The following is a 22932-nucleotide window of genomic DNA, read 5'->3' as shown; positions in this document are numbered from 1 at the left end:
GTCACTCAAAACAAATTCAGAATGGGTTAATGACATACCAGGTATTGGAAAAAAGGAGAAAATCCGTAATGGGATCACACAAAGGTTTGCAAAGTCCAAGTCCACCCGAATAATATCCACCAAGATCCTTTCAGAAACATTTGGTGTCCAAAAAACCACAAAGCACAGCTGTGGGAACAGGGAAACACAATTTAGAAAAAAGAGTCAGCACAAAAATGACATGAAGCAGTCATATACAATAGCCAGTGTAGAAGAGATTACTGAGACTCCAGCATGATACTGGTCTTTGCATTTTAATGAAAAGCCAATAATGCAGTAATTAGGCAAGTCAAGAGGGGCTGAACAGCTGTATATACAAGAAATAAAGACATACTTAATAAAAATAAAATAAAACAATCAGTTGGTACTAATGAGTAGCCTAAACCGAATAGTTGCCAAATGACAAGACTGCCACTTTTTAGGCATTTCTTTGAAAACATGGTCTTGTGAGCCACGGCCCACCTTGGCAGCATCAGATATAAAGCAGCAACAAACCTTGGATGGGCTTTTAATGCACTACAGATCTTACTCATTTGCATACATGAACTGAAACAATTGAAATGGTTGATGAGGCTAACATCTTATAATCCCTGCGGGACTGGAGTCTCCAGAGAAAACCTGGTGAGCACTACAAGAAACATACAGTGTCTACACAAAAAGTAACTTGATGTGCAATCAAAGAACAGACATCTACAGGAGTGGAACAGAGGTGCTAGCCACTGTACCACTGTGACACCGTACTGAGAAGCATAATACATTACCCTAAATTCAGAGAAACAAGACCATAAATACATAAGGAGCAAATAAAAGAAATAAGAAAAACTGATGATTTAGCGATGCAAAAGCCGGCTACGCCCCGCACCTGCATTCTAGAGTGAACACTAAAATAAATGGCTGAACTGCAACTTTACCAACACTTTGGCTAGCTCTGTACTTCATTTAATAATAAAGTTGTAAATCAGAGTTGAGCTGAGACCTCTGCAGAGACTCATTCAGATGAAAAGGCCACTCAAAGGGATATTCCTTTTAGGCTGGTTACTGCAGACTGAACTCTGGCTGGATGTGATTGACAGAATAAGGCATCTATATGTACTGGATCTGTAGCTTGACCTTGATCCAATCAACAGAGGTTACACCTTCATTCAAAACTAAGAATATTCACTTTTTTTTTTTGGTGGGGGGCTGAATGCTGACAGTCTTTGGAGGTGAAAGATGATCATCTGCTTTCTTTGGTGTGAGAATCCACCCACTGCCTGTGCAGCAAGAAGCTCACAAGCCTTATTTAGCTTGGAAGCTGATCTCCATAAAGTATTAGAACTGAATGCCCTGAGCTAACCATAAGATCCACTCTGCCAAACCAAGCTCTGTGCCAATGACTGAGCCCAGTCTAAGAAGAATAAGAAGCAGCATTAGTTCAAGAATTGAACTTCAGTGCCTACACCCTTATACCAGGGAGAGTAATGCTTTCCCTATGAAGTTGCAAAGGACACAGCAAAGAGCCTAACAGTGACCTGGTGAAGGCAACATCACACCGCACTATGGACAAAGGACCAAGTAGCAAAGAGAAAGAGTGCACTCCAGTACAAGAAGAGTTCTCCACTTGAACCTGGAACAACAACGCTTAACTCCATAAAGCACCATATAACATCTTTAAAGACTTGATATCGTAAAACTGTTTATCTGTGGAAATATTAATTATGATTCTAAACAGCCTGTAACAGTCAGCCTTTTCTGTGTTATATGTTCCTCTGTCTCTTCTGTCTTCTATGACGATATATATGCAGTTATCTTGTTTTTCGACTCTTTGTGTTTATTAGTCAATTGTATTATTCTGTTTCTTATAACCTGTTTGCTTCAGTTGTTTTGATAAGTCTAATAGCCAGAAAAAAAACCTTTAAAAGAGAAAATGCTTTCATTAACTTCAATCAATCCATTCTTCATCTCACATCATAAATACATTCCCAACACATCTTACAATTGGTCTGTCGTACACCCTTTCTTGATGTAGTAGTATTAGTAGTAGCACACTCACATGTACACAGCGCAAGGAAAATCTTACTTGCACTCTTTGGTGTCATGATAAATAAGAATGTGTTAAAATACATTATTTTAATAGAAAACACAAATCGGCTTACCTTACATGCCATCAATATGTTCTGATTTAGTGTGATTTGGTGCTGAAGTGTGTTTCATCTAAATTCATAGGCCAGCTTCTATTATGGGCATGTATGCTGCTGTCAGTTTGGATTTGTATTGAATATTTAGTCCACACGTGCATTGTAAATTATTACAGAGATCAGTATTCTAAGACTCTTAGTCATATGCAGTATAAATTGTACTGTAAGCACATTTAAAGAGTTAGTATACATTGTGACAGATAGGGGACGCTGTCATCCCCTTGAACCCTCGGATTAGACGCCAGACACCAGGTAAAAGTTCAATAATTATTTTTATTTGGACAAAATAGTGCGCAAAGCACCCTACACTCCACAATACTCATACAATAACCAATAAATCAATACACAAATCAATCCTCCTACTCCCAGACGCGTTGCCACCCGAGTCAGCTCAACCCTGGGATCTCCCACAGTCCTTTAAATAGTCCTTGACCCGGAAGTGCTTCTGAACCCTCAGTCCATGTGACTTCCTAGCACTTCTGGGTCAGATCAAAGCTCCCCTTCTTCATCCTGGAAGTACGTCATTTCTCCTGTCGCTGTGACTAAGACGTACTTTCGGATTATAGGAAAAATAATAGTCCATGGGCCTCCCTGCAGCGTCCTCTGGTGGCCCCCAGGGTATCCAGCAGGGCTGTGAAGAAAAACTCCAATGTCCATGATTCCCTGCTGGCATTCGGGACACCTCCATGCTGCAGGGAGGGCTCCATCTGGTGGCCTGGGGGTATTGGCCGGGATGACTGGCCAGCCATAGTCCACAACATATAAATGAAAATAGCATTGGTATTAAAAAAAATATATTCCGTTCCGAATTCTGCTATATCAAAATATTGAATATCAGAGTTGTGCCTCGACTGTGTGTTCTGTAGATTAATATATGACCAGCCATGATTGTCAACCTGACTATGGATATTTCCTGTAAAAAAGAAACAACATGTGGCAATTGAAGCTTAAAGAGGTATCTGTTTCACAGATTCAATAACATTATTTCTAGGAAGCTTTGATAAATGTCTGTCCCACCCTATTCTTATTCCTCCATATTATGGTTTACTGTGCTTACCCAGAGATGTTTTTGCTCATTCATTTGCTCTGGTAACTCATTTTGATAGCTAATTTGCAATGTGAATTTTGAATATTACTTCCTGGCTAATCAGTAAAAGTGACATAATTGGTTACAGTCACTGTAGATCATGATTAAAACATATGAATTAAAATGACTGAACTTGCTACTTTGGAATGATAATAACAAAGTCAGTGCAAGTCAGTGTAAAATAAGCTTGAAGAGTCTTCTTTTTGCAGGGATGTAAATGTGACAAGTCTGAACTAACTTAATGTGTGTGAGATGTGGATAAGTTGGTGAATGGATGAAAGTGACCAGGAGTATTTCTTACAGTAAAAACAATAACAGATTCTATAGAACAGATATAAAATATGTAATTTGGTAAAATGGAATTAAGTTCTGCCCTACTGTATAAAAATATCCAAATAAAAGTTCAATCAACTCAACAATCACCAGACTCTGTGAAAGTGAGTGGGAAACATTCAGAGCTTCCTATAAAACTTTAAACTGCAGTATGAAATGTATATTCCAGTATAGGAATAAACAGTTGAAACACGTTGCATTCCCCATGCGGATTTAAACAGGGGCAGCTGCCCTAGATTATTATATGTATATATTTGTGTGAAATGTTTTTCAAATGAGTATGAGGAGTAAATCAAAATTGCTTCTGCAAGTACATTCTTTCAAGGACAGTTCATGAAGCACAACCCAGTGCTCTCTGATGCCCAGTTGTGGTTTATGTAATACAGAGTTTATAATTAACCTGGATTCCTAAATGCCTCACTGTGAAGCCTATGATACTACAGATCATTGAAAACAGCCCATATTTATTTGGCACAAAACAGCAAATTATGTCAGGCTACTGGAATGGTGCTTTGTGTGAAAGGTGAATGTCTTAGGCTGCACAAAAATATACACAGTGAAAATGCTATCAATGACAATTATTTTATAAAGAAACTGTCCATTTTGATTGATCCAGCGTGTTCTGCTGTTAACACAGCAATGAATTATTAACCAATCACAAAGCAAAAGGTGACATTCTGTTAAACATTATACTAAGGAGATAACATCCTAATAGGTGATGCTGGCTGTACGAAAAAGCCAAGCAAAAGTGGAGTAATGTACTTTCTTTGCTGCCAAATAACAGTGTGGAACATTCTGAAGAGTATGTCTTCTGTTGATTTTAAAATAATCATGCTAGATAAGATAGAGTGCACAGAAATACATAATATATGTCCATCCATCCATCCATCCGAGGTCGGGTCGCGGGGGCAGCGGCCTAAGCAGGGAAGCCAAGACCTCCCTCTCCCTGGCCACCTCCTCCAGCTACTCTGGGAGAACCCCCGAGGCAGTCCAAGGCCAGCCGGGAGATATAATCCCTCCAGTGTGTCCTGGGTCAGCCCCGTGGCCTTCTCCCAGTGGGGCATGCCCGGAACACCCTCCAAGGGAGGCGTCCGGGGGCATCCTAACCAGATGCCCAAACCACCTTAACTGACTTCTCTCAATGCGGAGGAGCAGTTACTCTACTCCAAGTCTCTCCCGGATAACTGAACTCCTCACCCTGTCTCTAAGGGAAAGTCCAGCCACCCTGCGAAGAAAACTCATTTCGGCCGCTTGTATCCGTGATCTTGCTCTTTCGGTCAATACAAATAAATTAAGAAACAAAGACTCACTAATGTCCTTGTCTTGCGGTCTTATATGTATGTTATCATCTAGTTGACGCCGGGAACCAGCCAACTCTATTTAATTTGAAAAGCATCAGGGGCGCAGTGCTGCTCAAAAATAAAGAATGCTGGCAGTCGCCTGGTATATACTAACTGTGTAAGCCTGTAAAATATTTAAATCGTCAGAATTACTCTGGGCATCTCTCTGCTAGAAGGATTCATGTTGCTGAAGTGCTTGCATCGTTTGTAAATTAGCAGCTAAGCGACTGTCTTTCTTAGGAGGTTTTGTTTTGCCGGTGTACTGGCCTCGCTAAAGTATCCTCGGAGCTGGAGCTCTCACCCCGACTCAATGTCTCACTTCCTGGCCGGACAGACACACACACTTCTATGCGTAGAACTCTTATTTAATCTCAAAAGCAACAGGGGTGCCCTGGCGCTCAAACATAAAGAATGCTGGCAGTCGCCTCCAGTTCGCTCTCTGGTGGTTGTTCTGAGTGTCAAATGGATGATAACATGCATACAAGACCGCAAGATCACCCCCCACCCTACCCAGAATAGGTTACGGCTGATTTCACCCTACAGTATTTTTAGCTGACCAATGAGGAACATGTGTACCAAGTTTCATGAAAATCGCTCCAGTCGTTCGGACGTGATGCTGGAACATACATACACACGTTGACTTTTATATATATATATATATATATGTCATTTGTTGTGATGTTGCTCTTCATAATTGGGTTAAAAAAATAGACGGATAAACATATAAAAAAACATACACATACAAATACTTTTTGGGCAAATTACACCTGTAAACCTGCTTATTCATGCAATTAAGCAGCTAGTTCAGGCACCCCATGGCGATTGGTCTGGCTACAGTCAGGATAGCCTTGGAAAATGCTAGGTCACAAACAAATAAGATAGTTATTCTTAATGATTATTTTTTACCACCCATAAATTGATTTTTTCTGTGTGTGACTGAAACCTGGTTGACTGCTGGAGAATCTGACAACATTTTCAGAATTTTTACTGCAGGATTGTACTTACTTTAACTCATGAGAACTGCTAGACGTGGAGGAGGAGTAGAAGCTGTTTATAAGAAAAGTTTTAATTGTAAGAATGTGTCATAAAACTTCTATTCCAGATTTGAGCTGAATGTGTTAAAGAGGGATCAAATTTATTCAGATTTGTGCGCCCTGATATCATGTCCACCTAAATACAATATGGGTTTTACACCAATGATTTCTCTGATTTCTGATTATGCAACCATATGATAAAGTCCTTATTGTTGGTGACTTTAATATTCATGTCTGTTGCCCTACTAAACCGTTATCTAAAGACTTTTAAGCTCTTATTGATTCTTAATCTTGTACAATCTGTGACTGGTCCTACTCAATAGCATGGACATCCATTAGATGTTGTTTTATCATGTGGTGTACCTGTTTTTAACATTGAACTTTGTGATGTATTCTTTTATGACCACATGCCTATTTTATTTGAAATACCATTTCCCAGTTATGATTATGATAACCCTAAATTGTGTTCTTTTGCTTGCTGCTGTTGTTGTACATTTAACTCTTCCACTTCTCTGCAGTTTTCTGCTGCCTTTAATAATATTACAGGGATTCATTCAGGGACTTCATCTTGTTCTGATACTGAGGAGTTAATCTCACTATTTTACTCTACCTGTCAAAACATTTTGAATAGTGTTGCCCTATTTAAAGTATGTGTTCTAAATCTAAAGGTGAACCATGACTAAATGACACCACTCATGCTGTCAGACACGAATGCAGAAGGGCTGAACGCAAATGGAAATCAGAAAAGTTACAAATGTCTTTTGATATTTTGAGGACTAGTTGGCTGAAAAGACAAAATAGACTATGATGTTTGCTGATGACATTGTGATCTGTAGCGATAGTAGGGAGCAGGTTGAAGAGACCCTGGAGAGGTGGAGATATGCTCTAGAGAGGAGAGGAATGAAGGTCAGTAGGAACAAGACAGAATACATGTGTGTAAATGAGAGGGAGGTCAGTGGAATGGTGAGGATACAGGGAGTAGAGTTGGCGAAGGTGGATGAGTTTAAATACTTGGGATCAACAGTACAGAGTAATGGGGATTGTGGAAGAGAGGTGAAAAAGAGAGTGCAACGTTCATATTATACAAAATTATTGTCTGTCTGTTATACCTTCATTGTTATCACTCTTTAATTTAATATTGTTATTTATCAGTATGATGCTGCTGGATTATATGAATTTCTCCTTGGGATTAATAAAGTATCTATCTATTTATCTATCTATCTATCTATCTATCTGGTAACTCGGATAACCACTCTGTACAACTGTGGTGAGCAGTAAAGCATCTCAGAATACACAATACGTTGAATCTTGAAACAGATGGACTAATGTACATATTACATGTATATGTTTAATTTTAATCAGATTATTACAATTGATTAAAGTAAGGTGGCTCCCTCTTGTCTGCTTACTTTGCAGCATTGTGGTGGTCAGGCTGGGATTGTTAGATCCGGGCTAAACAGTAAACAAATAATCATTAAATGTTCCATATCCTTCTAAAAGAATTTCTCTGTAAAACTGAGAGCAAAATCCACACTTATCCTATTCATTATTTCCTAACAATGTGGGTGATTGTAAGATCTAGTTTATGCTACTACGTGTAAACTTCTGTTATATGTTCATGTCTTTCTTCTTCTTTTTTTCTGCTTGTTTGTTAATCTAATTCAGAACTTTGACTTTCAAATATTTATTCATGTTCATCTATGCTATTATTTCTTTTGTATTCCTTTGACTATTTGTGAAGCACTCTGAGTATTAGAAATGTACCATATAAATAAAATAGTAATAATAATTAGCTCAGATTTGATTGGTAGCCTAGTCAGTGTTTCTTTGTAGTTTCATAATCTCGCCATGGGTATATGAAGCGAGTGTGCATAACTTCAGGTATTGTTTTAATAGCTGGATATTAGAAGTGGTCATAATGCACTCTCATCTGTTGCTATAACAGATGTTCAGTATTTACTGTAAATGTTATGCTTGTAGAAATGCAGTACAGTATATAAATGAAAATACTTCATCTCTATTTTTGCTATTATTGTTATTAACACAGTTCAAGTAGTGATTCCAATAGAATTTCAAAAAATGACAAAGTAAGAATTCCCTGAAAAAAATTCACTTTTAAAGTTTGGAAATGGGTAGATGACATATAGTCCGTATCAGGTAAATATAAAATGAAAGTATACATGCGTAGTGATCTTACGGTTCTGAAAGCAAATCTCAAACTTGACAAATTAAGCATTTCTAAAATTAAATAATAATTTGCTTAAACTTGTTGGGGGTTAATGTAACATGACATCAGAGTACACTTCTTTGATTCTTCCACATTTTGATTATACTGGAAGTTTTGAAATGTCAAACTATAATGTGACACAATGTGTATAATGTTTTGCACTTACAAAATCATGTTCGTATGGACATTTTTGGCGTGACAAAAACTAAAGGTTAATTCTAAAATGCTAAAACTATATGATAAAAGCAAAACTAAAAAATAAAATAAACTATATAAAAAAAATAAAGGTAAAAAAAATGTATTAAAGCTAGACAAACACTGCATAGATTCTCAACCTCAAGTTCATAATCAATATATAAATCCACACTCCATACTGTCCTGTCTGTTTGAGAGAATCGACAGAGCACAGCATACTGACCATATCTGACTCTTTGGTGTTATTGACCATATTCCGATTGAACAGAATAGCCACTCTTTCACTTAAATTAAGGTCTCATGTGGAGAGACTGACATTGAGGGGTGGGGTTAATTGTTTAATTTAGTGGTTTTGATGATTTTAGGTGCAACCCGCTGTTTTAACTTGTGCCAGTGTGAGGTGTTACGTGAAACCGTGCTCTGATCTAATTAGATGATTACCAGTCATGTGGTAATGGGAGAGGTACTATAGCAGGATGAAGAAAAGAGCAGCATCAATTTATTTGACCATCTTTTAAAAAGCAGAACCAATAGCTGTCAAGGCTCAGTGCTGTAGCACTACTCTCATCAGCTGAGATGTGGCACTGATGAGAGAGAATAAGAGCCAGGAAGCTACGTCACCTGTTGGCGCTAGTGGTTCAGATTTGCATGTTGGATTGGAGATGTGGCAGGCTATACTGGAGAAGAAGCCAGATGCAGCAGTATCTGGAGAAGGGCAAGGAGCCCTGGAAAACAAGGACGTTTTAAACAGAGCAGTTCAGATCTGCTTGGTGAACTGGGGATACAATCGGCTGCAAAAGTGAAGTCTCCTGTTGTCCTTATGAGGAAATACAGGAAATTGAAGAACCTAATGTTTTACCTCTCATCCTTTTGCAATTTATAACATAAATTTATATGTTATTTATTGGATTATTTGCACACCAAAGAAACTTTTATTGAACTATTTATTTGACTGCACTGTTTTGCACTTTGGCACTTTTTAGTCTCATGCTTTAAATAAACTGTCTTTCTTTAAAGTGATTTTAAAGTCTCACTTATATGCTGTCTTGCTCTGGTCCATTCTCGGTTCATGACTATTGATATCCTGGAATTGAAGGTAATGCCCATAGCTAAGGAGCATCACATCTTTAAATTCTGAGGGCTGTTTGCAGGAGTGGTGTCTATAAATTCACAAAACTGTCATTAAAATGTTGCATATGACTGGGTTCACTTCCTTGGCATACTTGCCAGTACTTTCAACATTATCTCCATATGATCTTTACATTTCTCCCAATTAGAAGCCATGAGTCTTGCGTGCAACACAGACAAGCACTAAACAAGTTTGTTCCTGAGTAGCACTTCCTTGAGAATCTTATTTACTATTGTACTGAAGATATCTCTACAGTTTGTTTTAAAATGTAGTTGTTTCAAACGGCTATCTGTATAAATACCAATACAGTAAGTATCAGCTGTTTTCAAAACACAATTGTTTTCCCTTTTAGATAGATCAACCTTCATCAGTTTCAACAGAGTGCATTAAACCTCTCAGCATACAATGCATATCCTTACACAATAACAGTATCAACTTCTGTTGTTCCTATGGGTGCAGGAACATTTCCTAATTACCTACATTGACAGAACTTATGGAAAAACTTAGTGTCAGTTGTTCCACATGCCCTGGCATAGTTTTCTCTCCTTACAGGTGTATCTTTGAATAGAACCAGTCAAGGCAGAGAGCAGATCTGTTATCTTCCAGTATAGAGGTGAGAAACCTTGTTCTAAATGCAACATTAACAATGTGGAGGGTGTAGTTTCCACTGTTCAGCAGAATGGAAATTTGATTTCAGTGGTTCTTGTAAAGAATCAAGAAATTTCCAGCTTGTATTAGGGACATCCATTGATACTTGCAGAATGCAGATTGTGTAGGTTAAGTTTTTCAAACACACTTATGTTAATGCAGCAGCATTGTGTCTGCATCTGAATGGACCATGAACTGAGAACCAAAATATTTTTTGCTGATCCTATCTCCTTCCCACACCTGGACATGAATATTCATTTTTTTGTGCTGTGATTTGTGGTTTAGGCTCTCATCATAAAGAACCATATGCCCATTAGTATTCTTCACCTAATGAACAGGAATTGACTTAAAATATGATGCAAATCCATAACAAGATAAGTAGGCACATTTGCTTTCCCTACATGTAAATGATTTTGCTATCTCAGGATCAGGAATCATTTCCTGAAAAAGGTTATGTGTGTCTTTGAACAACTTGTATGAATAATGTTTGTCCATCACATTTAAAACCCAGAGGTAGGCGTGTGCGATATACATCATTTACGATTATATCTTAATTGCTGTTTTAACGATATGCGAGAATAAATTATCGAGTATGTAACTCGCTTTGCAAAAAAAAGAAACAGAGTTCATTCACTAATGTAACAGTATAGACCACTGCACGTGCGCAAAGTGAGTTGCATAGGCGTGCACATCCAGCAAGCCACAAGTTAGCATCGCTCCCTGCATCAAAATGAGTGAACAAATAGCGCCAGATGATAAAACAACCTCGCCATCTAAATCGTTAGAGTTAATTCATTCTCGCTCGCATGGCAATGGTTTGGTTTTGAAAAGACTGTTGTTGCTCAAAAGATGGCAATCTGCAAACTATGTGGTAAATCGGTTGCCGTTAAAGACAACTCAACAACTAACTTGTTTCACCATTTGCGAACTAACCACCGTACAGAATACAAAAAAATCTTAAGGAGTCAACTGTGCAGCAAGTCTAAAGTAACCATGGTACAAGCACAAAAAAACACTAAGCAAACTTTAGCGGACTCATTCTGCAAAAAAGTGCCTTATGACAAGAAAAGCAACAGATGGCATGACATAACAAACCAATTACATCGCAAAAGATATGGTGCCAATTCAAGTGGTTGAGAGAGATGGTTTCAAACAACTTTTGAATACTTTAGACCCAAGGTACACACTGCCTGGCCAAAAATATTTCAGTCAAACAGCTCTGCCTAAGTTGTATGATTCGTGTTGCCAAACTCTGACGCATAAACTGCAAAAGGTTTCACATTTTGCCACAACAACGGATTTATGGTCAAGCCGAAAATCCGAGCCCTGACGGTGAAGAAAACTGGCAACTGCAAAGCTTCTGTTTGCAAACATCCTACTTCCCACAAGATCACACTGGCGACATCATTGCGCAAGGTCTGAAAGATGCGCTGGCATCATGGTCACTGCGAGGAGACCGCATGGTTTGCATGACAACAGACAGCGGGGCTAACATTGTCAGTGCACTACAGATTAATAACTAGAAGAGGCTACCTTGTTTTGGGCATAGGCTCTTATATTGTGATTGGTGAGTAATTTGGGGTTCCTCTATAAAATGCAGTTTAGGTTAAATTGACCTTATTTATTATGACATTTAAAAATACAAAAAGACCTGATAAGTAAAGCTATAGATGACAAAAATATAATTCAATATAATTTCAAATAATACATTATCTTGAATTATCGTTATCGTCAAAGTGCTAACTGGACTGTAAAAATTTGACATGCAAGCTCAGAGAAGTAACAGCTACTGCATAGCTATACCAGTTCACACACACACACACACAAGCTCATGGACCAAAACACAAGGTTATATGAATGCCAGCGTTCATTAAACATGATATTAATGGGAGATGTGCATATTTTTCTTGGCTTACTTCACTCACTTTAAAGTTTTCTATGACTTTTAACTGTCATTTAAATTTGTTTTAGAATTTCAAGAACTTTTCAATACTGGATTTTGACTTGTTCATTTTTCATGACTTTTCAGGCTTTCAGGAGGCATACAAATCTTGTGTCTCTAGTTTTCCACATCCAGAAACTGGAACGTTTGCACATTGCTCAGGTATTTTTGAATCATCACCCTGCTGACGGATAAATCTTCTCCTGGGACCAAAGTGTTATGCGGACAGCATTTCTCAGTTTTGCCTTTTGACATCAACAGCATGCTTCATGGTTTTCAGTGAGATGTGTGATGTTGTTATATTTAGAAAACTGCAGGTGGTGCTCTGTACAGTATTAATTCATACATTCTAGCTAGTATTGCTTCATCATCATCCTTTTCTGAAAAAATCCTCCATTTGAGGTGTACCACAGATTCTGCTAGCATTTTCTGATCGTTTTCTTCAGAGTGCTTTGTTTTCATGGAGAAGCTTTTATGATAATTTTTTTCCAAATCTCCCTCCCATCTTAATAGCAGCTTCAGCTGTCTGCCTTTGGTTACAAAACAGAATAGACATCTGGTACAAAGTGGGAGCTGTTTCAGATGCCTATATTATACTCAACTCTTGCTATGTTGCAGGTTATAACATGAAGGTTATATTTATGTCAGTTAACATTAACTTCCTCTCTCTGTGTAATGGACAGAATGTGCTAGACATACAACTTGAATGACTAGTTTTGCTAAGTTAATAATAATAAAAAAAATTCCTATGCCTTTTACACACATGTTAAACAGAGCTTTCTAAACTTTCTATTTACAATCTTAGTAGTAACTCCAGAAAAATTTTAGGACCCTCCCAAATAGTGGTCACAATGTTTTTATCATACTAAAGCCCATCAATTAATTAAAGTAATACTCCACCCAAAAATGATATTTTTTATATGTTACCCCATCTGGTTTGTAGTGATGACCAATAAATATTTTTAATTTTATGTTGTCATGCTGAACAGAAAGAAAAAAGTTTTTGATATAATAGAACGCTGTAGTGAATAGTATACAAGTATTTCTCGGCTATCACTACAAAGCACTTTTAAAAAAAGTAACATTTAAAAAAATAAAATTTTTTGCTGGTGCATTTATTTAGCCTGTAAATTCTAATTCAACTTAATAGGGAACAAGAGTCTTTAGCAGGAGCATCATGTGCATGGCAGAAACAACCGGTGGATCTATTTACTCTCACACACACCGTCATTTGGCAAAATCAGAGTCACCAATTTTTCTGATCTGCATATCTTTGAATAAACTAGTGTAGCTGCAGAGGATACTCAAACACTGGAATATGAACCCAGTCTACTGGAGCGGTGGGCAGCAGTACAAGCTATTTCACCACCACACACCCTTCATATTTATACAGTATAATAGTAGAAGTAAGCTTGTTCATTATTTTGCCAATAGGAACAAGGTAATGTATATACCGTGAAAAGGACAGCAAGAAAGATTTCTGGAAAGAAACTCAAACAAAACAATGTAAACTGTCACTTAGGAAATCAAAGTACCATTCACCCATCAATACATTTAACTAACTGAATCCACCTCTATAGTCACAGGGAGCTAAAACCTTTCTTGGCAGCATTGGGTGCAAGACAGGAATTTGTCTTGGACAAGTGACCATATTCATGCACACACCCTCCTGGTACTGAAATGGCCCTCCTGAAAGTATTCAATGACATCTCTATTATTACTGTCCTTGTCCTTCTTCTTGACCTGTCCGCTGCCTTTGACACTATTGACCATGCGATATTGCTGATGCGGCTTGAGCATCTTGTTGGGCTTAAAGGGGCTGCTTTTAACTGGTTCTTGTCATATCTAACTGGTAGACACTTTTCAGTGACTTTAAATTCCTCTTTTACGTCTACTGCTCCTCTTGAATGTGGTGTTCCTCAGGGATCCATCCTGGGTCCTATTTTATTCTCTATATACCTTCGCCCTATTGGAGCTATTTTTAGGAAATTTGACATTTCTTTTCACTGCTATGCTGATGATACACAGGTTTGTATTCCCATCTGCAACTCTGCAATGGATCAAGTGCACAACTGTCTTTTGGAACTAAGATCCTGGATGGCTAATAATTTTCTTGATCTGAATCAAAATAAAACGGAGTTGCTTATAGTGGGTTCATCAGTTAAAACCCAAATTGGTCTTGGATTTCTCGGCTCTTTCTCTGTCTTTTGCAAACCTCATGTCCGCTATCTAGGTGTTATTTTTGACAGTAACCTCTCTTTTGAGAAACAAGTTAATTCTGTAGTCAAGAGTTGCTTTTTCCAGCTTCGTCTATTGGGTAAGATCAAGTCTTTTTTATCTTCTAGGGATCTTGAGAAAGCTACTCATGCTTTTATTTTTTTTTCGCCTTGATTACTGCAACTTGCTGTATTCTGATATTGGCAAATCCCTGATACACAAGTTACAGTTGGTCCAGAATGCTGCCGCTAGCTTTCTGGTTGGGGCAAGAAAATCTGATTCTGTTTCTCCAATATTAGCTTCTTTACACTGACTGCCTGTCAGTTTTCGAATTGATTTTAAAATCTTGTTGCTAGTTTTTAAATCTTTACATGGGCTTGCTCCTGCCTATTTATCTGAATTGTGTGCTTTACACCAGCCATCTAGAGCTTTTATTCAAAAATATAACTGCAGAAACAAAAAGCTGCCTTAACATGTGACATTGACACCCATTTATTATGACTGCCTCCGTGGCGCAATACAATCAGCTGCCGCAATTTTCATGGCATTACACACAGTTTTAAAGAAATCATTTTATGACATGATTTACCTTTATAGGGCATGCTCAAAAATGTGTGTAATGCCACGAAAAGCGCCTGCTGACACTTTAGTATGCAAGCAATGGTATGTGCATTCTTGCTCCGATGTAGAAGGGAGCTGAGTTTACCTCTGTTACAGCGCGTCTATGTGAAAACAGCAGTGTCAGATACGGGGTGGGGTGTGTTTGGGCTCGTGAATGCGGCTGAGATAATAAAACTGACTAAAAAAAACCAAAGCTAACCTTTACAAGTATCATAAATTACACCTGCTGTTACAGACTGAAATCAAATGTATGTTTTAATTCTAAAATAGTAAGACTAAGAGCAGTTTACTTCTCAAAATGGAGAGGTGTAGGATCGAACTTGCGACCTTTTGATTCCCATTCGGCAGCTGATTCTATTGCACCACGGAGGTAGTCATAATAAACAAGTGTCAATGTCGCATGTAAAGGCGGCTTTTTGTTTCTGCAGTTATATTTTTGAATAAAAGCGCAATTGTTGTGTTAGATTTGTACCTTTTGTGAAAGTATTTGTTTTATACTTCAGGCTTCATACATTATAAAGTTTATGCCTACATTTTGTCATCTACTAGTAGAATATAAAAAACGTTTCTGTTTTAACAATGTGTTTACACAGATTACTGTAGAAACAGAACAGACATAAAATGCATGTGTTCCAAACAACGATCTATTATTTCCACTCTAAAACTCCACTTCACTCCCAGAAAATCAATCAAGGCATGAGCTGGGAGAAGTTTGTGCACGTTCTAAGTTGGTGGGGGGATGGAATAGCCGACTTCTTGCAGCCTGATTTTTATCAGCACATTTAGATGACAAAAGACGCTGGCAGAGAGGTGTGAACGATTTTAAGAAGCGATTTAAGGTGGGACGGATTTACGAGTTTTTTCGTAGGCTCTGGTAATTATAGTGTTAAAGACTCATTTCTATTCACTTGCTTTCTGTGACCTTCAGTAATACTGATGGTTTCCTTATTGTGATTATGTAAACTTACTTCTATTTATTTTATTTATGTTCATTTATTTTATTTCTGTTTATGTTATTTATGTTAATTGTATGTTTTTTCTTCTTTTATTGTAAAGCACTTTGGCCACAGCATTCCTATGTTGTTTTAAATGTACTATATAAATAAACTGACATTGACATCCACTCTTGTTCACACTGGGCCAATTTAGACTCCTAAAGGCTATATTCTTACTGTAGCTGAATTCTGATTTTTTCACTCATATATGACAGAGATGCAATCACTTTATAGAAGTGTGAACACAAAAAAAAAACATGCAATCAAAACTTTCCAGATTTTTTGGACCTCTTTCATACAGTATATGGTTATATGCTATGTGTTTTCTAATGGAAATAACACACCTCAAGTGCATATTGTTTTGACAGATGTTGTCAAAGGTAATCAAATGTCCCCTTGTATTTCTGAATTTGTCTAACCCCTGGTTTGCATCTGAACAATCTATATCTTCCTCCTAGCAGTCGTGGCTCCTCTTTCATGTCCACTTGTTTGTGTGTACTGATATGGCAGTGATGGTTGCACTCAAAGCAACAGCTACAATTTTTCATTTTTAATTTAACTTCTGTGGAAGACGAATGTTCTCTTCGTTCCCTTGTACTAATTCATGTCTGAGAAGTAAGCTTTACAAAACCATGTAATAGCATGCTTTGTTTTAGCAAACAAAAATATTTGTGCAAAAGACTCAAGGTCTGAGCATTCCACACATGAGTCTGCCTTATCACGTTTTCTCTTAGCTTACATCTGAACGCCATAACAAAAGGGGCCAAGAAATCAAGTTGCATAAGGGACATTGAAGGGGCTCAAGGATTGTATATAATAAACAAGTTAACTGTTACATTTTATAATGATATTAAATTACGCATTCTAGGGGTATAAAACTGGACCCCACCCAACAGACGGGGTTCAGAAGAGCCCTGATGCTGTCTCGTATATTTGATTGTCTGCTTTTCTGAAACTCTTCTCACCGTGACTCTGACAATAAAGCTGCTTTACAACCGCACCTGCTGTCTGGTCTGAAACCTTCGTCCACACTTCCTTCCATCATGAGCTAACAAATTTGCAGATTTCTTTCAATGTGAAATAGCAGAGTTGTTTAATAAATCTATTAGTTCACATATCTGATGGATTTTTTTTTTACATAATGAAGTATACAGGCAAGTTCAGCATAGGTATTTGATACTGCTTGTACATCTAATTTGATTAGTCGAAAAATTAACATATCTTAAGCTGCCAAAGTTGTGACTTTGGGATAAAAAAAATCACACAAACACAGGAAAAACATGTTCTTACTATGATGAAATGTTATAAAATCACTTATATAGCTCAAGTGTCCAGTATTATACTGTGTGAAAAAATATGATCACACAAAAATCTTAAATTATTCAGTGCCCAGGTACTATTTAATGCTTCTTTACCAACATACATTTGTCCATGGTGTATCATTCTCATGAATATCTTCTTTTATGTTTTCCCACCAAACTTGCACTTCATTTAAATTTGGTGCATGAACAGCCAAATTATACAGTACACACAACAGAAAGAGTGGATCCATCATGTAAACATCTCACATTCATCATTCTGATACTGAATTATGTTATATTATGTTTAAATCCATTTTATGAATTTCAGTCTGTAATAGAACAACATAAACAATTATGTTCTTTAAACTATTTATAGACAATACTTGCTTTCTTAGATGGCATGATTGACCTGCTGGAAATAACTATCACCAGACAGATAAATAATGGTCATACAGAAATGGACTTGGCCAGCTTCAATGTGCAGTTATTTTGTGGAAATCAGATATCAATCCGCCCACATTACATCAACTAATATGTACCAGGTAAACACAGTGTGCAGTGTTGATGTCTGGCATGAAGTGACCATTAGCTTACACAGCTGTTACTATGCTCTGGTCCTAATCTCAATATGAAGCAACTGCATTCATTAAACTTCTCTCAGACTGCTCTCTGTTGCCGTCTCTCTGTTCATTTTAACCAGAATCTGTTTATGCATTGATCTTATCCACTATTTTCTTGGTTAGTTTTTTTGTGGAGCTGCACTCTTGGCCATAAGCTACTGCAAGAGCCTTTCTTTTAATAATACATATTGGGTTATTCCATATGGGTTTCCATAACCCATAAATGGCTGGGTCTGATTGGCTGTGCATTTCATTAAGTGTTGATTTCAACAGTTATTGCGTGAATGTCTATCTGTCCCATCAACCAGGTGTTTTTGTGTACAGGTCTGCCATTCTCAAAATATCCCATGGATTTATTAAAGTGAAAATCCCAAAAGGACAGCTCTATCTTATATTGTACACTTCCAATGGTATCACACTGGCTGCAGTCACTTAGACTGTACATATTTCCATTAGGGTTTGTGAAATACACAAACAAATGCAGCTGAAATTGTGATGATATCACAACATATATGATTTGTTATGCTAATGTTGTAATAATAAAAGTACAACTCACTGTAATGCATATACTTTAAGTACCACGCTAAACATATTTTACCAAGAACATTTTTTTCTTAACAGTAATCTGCAGTGCAGCAAAATTTGGATTTCTCACTATCTGTAAAACGCTATAAAATATTTTCCCTTACTGCAGACTAAATGTTCACTGCTATTCAACAATTTCTGCATGAATATTCTGCTCATTGTACCATGTAAAATAAGCTCAATGATTACTGATGTCAAACCTAATAACACAGTCTGTTAAAGCGTAAATGCTAAATGACAGATTCAATCACCTTAACCTTTTGGCTGCACTGCAAAAACGCTACAGGTGTGTTCCCAGAATAAAATGATAATGATTATGTTCCTCAGAAATTTGTCCAATGAGAAACAATGAAGAACAGTTTATGACAGGAACAAAATGTTCTGATTTGCTGTAGTAGTATTTAGGATTTGACTATTCGTGAATGCTTCAATTAGTTTTAGAAATCAATCAGAAGTAGTTCTGATATTGTAAATATAATGCTGTTGTAGTTGAAGGTAAGTACAATCCTTTTTTTGAATAAAACATGCCAGGTACGTTTGGTCTGCTAGAATGAAGCAACAGTTTTAAACTTGAGTACCTTACACCTTATTTCCTAAATAGAGGAGGCTCTTTCAAACACCTTTCTGTTTTTACTTCTATGGTCATCCATGGAATCTGTATTTCAGTGGCCTTAAATTTTAATATACCCCAGATCCCAATCATTTAAAACTGCTCTTTAAAATCTTCTGCAAGGATTACTGTGAGCACTGAAAGAAAAAAGCAAATTGCTCAGAAATAATATCAGATACATTTGACCAGGAGATTAAATAATACATTTTTATTTTATAATAGAGCAAGCAAAAGGCTGGAATACCAGTGATGAAAACCAGACAAAATTTAAATCAAAATTCAAAAGTCCAAAAACAGCCAGTAGCTTAGTGTTTCCTTAGGAGGCATCAGCTCTCCCCGGAAATGTGTTATTTTGAAATTGCGGCATATTAAGTAACCGAAAAATATAGAAATATGACAGAAAAGGCAATATCCCTCCCATTGTGATTATAGAAGTACAAAAATCACATGAGAGAAAAAGATATACTTTAGCTTACTTTACTGACGGTTTTACGCAGTTACAGACGGGAAGCTTATGACAGACTATCAAGGTGTGGGAGTCTTGATCTACGCAGTCTGCCATCTTTCGTCACTATGCTGAAAGGATTTTCTGGACGGATGACATAATCTTCCGTCCGACAGCTTCAAAGGGTTTGACTGCTTGTTCCATGTATTTATACTGTCTTCTCCACGTGCAGGGCCCTCTGGTCTCCAAACAAGGAAAGTAAGGATTCAGTTTCATCTCAGGAATAGTACAATGCCACTCTCTGGTCTCCAAACAAGGACAGTAAACTCAAATCCCACCTCCAACAAGAATAGCACAATGCTCACACTGCAGTTTGTCTCATTCTCCAAACTGCTAGGTTAATGGTTTCTAAATGCAGCCTAGTCCCTGTGTACCATACTTGGTCTGCCTGTATGAATAAATCCATAACAGTGTGCACAGAGATAGTGAGATTAAACTTCATATTATAACAAACATATTGTAACACTTAGTAACAAGGAGGAGACTTAAATTTTAAGACATTGCTGGAAGCTGACATTTTATAGTACAAAAATTACCATTACAAGGACGCCATCTCTACATCAAGACCATCTCAAATACCTATGCCACAGTGATGTCACATGTAATAATTTAAAACAAGTATGCCGTTACTAGTAAACAACATGGTACCACTTGGTAACATCTTTACAAGATTTGGTATTCAGTTTTTACTGACACACAGCTGTATTTATCTAACAAGCCCAATTCTGTCTTAACCATCTAAATTAATTGGCAAGGGACCTTGACCTCATTATGTTTGTTGTCTTAATTTTTTTTTGTCAAAAATATTTTTGCAAGAAGCCTAAAGTTAAATAATAATAAAAAAAAAATAGAAATGTATATGACAATACAGTAAGTATAATTAATATTGTCTTAGTGTAGAACTTTGTAACAATCTGTAATACACAATATCTGAAGAAGATATTTAGGAAAAATTTTCTATTTTTCTACCTCATAAAATGTTTCTATAAAATTTCATTACAGACAACATTTCTTGTAAATATTCTGTTCGAGTTTGGCAACAATTTGCCTTTTTCAGGACCATCTACAATGTTGACAATAACATCTGGAAAACGTCTAACTCTTGATAGTGCAATATATAACTGACCGTGGCTGAATACTGGTTCTGGCAAGTAAATGCCAACTTTTCTAAGGTTGCTCTTCTGAGTCTTTCTCTTTTAGCATTTTTCTGACGGTCATTTTCTTTTTCTTCAATCGATCTATTTGCTCGTATTTGTCTTTGTCTTTCAGCCTTTCTTTTGTTGATGTTTACTTGTTGAGCTGACCATTTTTCCAGGAGATGTTGCTTATATAGGATTTGATTGTCTGTGTCTTTTGTCCTACTTGATGTGTCCTTTTTTTTGAATGGCATGTTGTTAGTAGATACGTCTGTAATATTTTCTCTTACAGTAATACTGGCTTGTATGTGGCTGTAATATGCGTCACTGTATTGTGTGCCTTTAATTTTCTCTGACAGTAATACTAGCTTTGATGTCTGTAATATGACTTTAATTTTCACAACATTGGGCAATCAGCAGAGTGTCCCCAGCAACTGATTTAATGTGTGGCGTGTAGCTGATAATCGTTGCCGTGGCATCTCCCCAGCAAGTATTTTAATCTGTGGTGGCATGCAGCTGATTATTGTATGTGTGGTGTCTCCCCAGCAACGGATTTTATGTGCGCGGTTTTGACTACCCAATCAGCACTCTCCCCAGCAATGATGTCCTTAATTTGCTTATCATGCGCGGCCGCAGCTAGGCCGTTCACTGTGTGCTTAGCTTCCAGTGTGAGTACGTCCATGGTGCCATGTGCATGGGTGGGGCATGGCGCGATGTGAGGCGCAACACCGTGCATGCACACTATAAAAAAAAACACACACACACGGACACCTGGACACACACAGGGGTTTTATTAAAGAGGATAATGTTATTTTGGTTGTATATTATTATTTTTCATTGTATTGTTTTCTTTTTAATTATTGTTTTGTTTAGTATTTATTGTCTGCGGTGGGTTGGCACCCTGCCCAGGATTGGTTCCTGAATTGTGCCCTGTGTTCACTGGGATTGGCTCCAGCAGACCCCCGTGACCCTGTGTTTGGATTCAGCGGGTTGGAAAATGGATGGATGGATAGTATTTATTGTAAGGTGTCCTTGAGTGCCTTGAAAGGTGCCTTTAAATAAAATGAATTATTAATTATTATTATTATTAAAAAGTAAACTCTGATGCCTCTTCTGAATGTGCATGTTGTAACTTGAGCTTTGGGTGATTTTCAAAGCTGCTGTTCATGTATCTCCAGGGTGCAAAACAGTGTTATCAGATACTGCAAAAATAATTAGGCGCCAGGATTTTTTTTTTAATTTTCCCTCCTCTCTTCTTCTCTCTCAAAATAAATGGTTGAAGAGTCAGACTCTTTTAACACTTGATGTGCATACTGTGATTTAATGGCTACCAAGTGTCATTTTAAACTTTCATATTGCACAATCTCTGTCTCTCAACATATATATATATATATATATATATATATATATATATATATATACACATTGTGGAAACCAGTGGCGCGCCTGAAACATCCACATCAGTAGTCAGGTGGAGGTCATGTTGTAAGGCTCCGGTTCCTCCTCACAGAAAGGAGCACATACTGGTCCTGCTGCTGGGTTCATGCCCTTCTATGGCCCTTTCCAGCTCTCTTCCTGCAGCATCCGTCTCCTGGTATCTCCTTCAGGCTCTTGAGACTAGGCTGGAAGACACAACAAACCCTCTTGCGATGGCACACGTGGATGTGCCATCCTGGAGGAGCTGCTACCTGTGCCATCTAAATCGGCTGTAGGCATCGCCTCTTGCTACCAGTAGAAACAAGGACACTAGTTAATGCAAAACTAGAGGAGAATCAGTCAGGAAGGATAAAGGGAGAGCAATTGTTTGTGGCCACCACCTGCAAAGCAGTTCTCTTTTTGGGGGGTGTCTTGCTGTTGCCTTTCCAAAGCACCTGTTGTCACTTTCATTTGCACCAAAGCAGGTGACATTGATTCACAATCGCTTAGACTTCCTAATTCAGCACTCTGATGTCCCTGAAGCTTAATTGACTTGGTGTTAGGCTGTGATGATTTTTTGAGCAGTGCATATTAGAATTTATATAAGCAGTTACATTAAGGTAGATACTAATTGTAACCTGAAAAATTCAAAGTAATCACTGAAAATCTATGCCACACAAAGCTGCACCTAGCATAACTGAATTATTTCAAACAGCCAATTGTAGTATTCTATTCAGTAAGTCAAGATTAGAAATAAGTCTACCTGGACTGTCTT

The 22932-nt window shown here is 37.5% G+C and overlaps 1 protein-coding gene across 1 annotated transcript in view; it reads right to left on the bottom strand.

Annotated features, from left to right (window-relative positions):
* ankhb (ANKH inorganic pyrophosphate transport regulator b) overlaps window positions 1-22932 on the bottom strand; it is a 192828-nt gene that overhangs the window by 16739 nt on the left and 153157 nt on the right. Inside the window, exon 9 of the mRNA XM_039754879.1 lies at window positions 39-168. Coding sequence (XP_039610813.1) covers window positions 39-168 — 130 coding nt within the window. The remainder of the gene's footprint in view (window positions 1-38; window positions 169-22932) is intronic.

Source organism: Polypterus senegalus, chromosome 5 (assembly GCF_016835505.1).
Source record: "Polypterus senegalus isolate Bchr_013 chromosome 5, ASM1683550v1, whole genome shotgun sequence".
NCBI classification, from domain to species: Eukaryota; Metazoa; Chordata; class Cladistia; order Polypteriformes; family Polypteridae; genus Polypterus; species Polypterus senegalus.
Note: the sequence above shows the minus strand (reverse complement) of the source record. Positions and strands in the feature narration are given on the sequence as shown.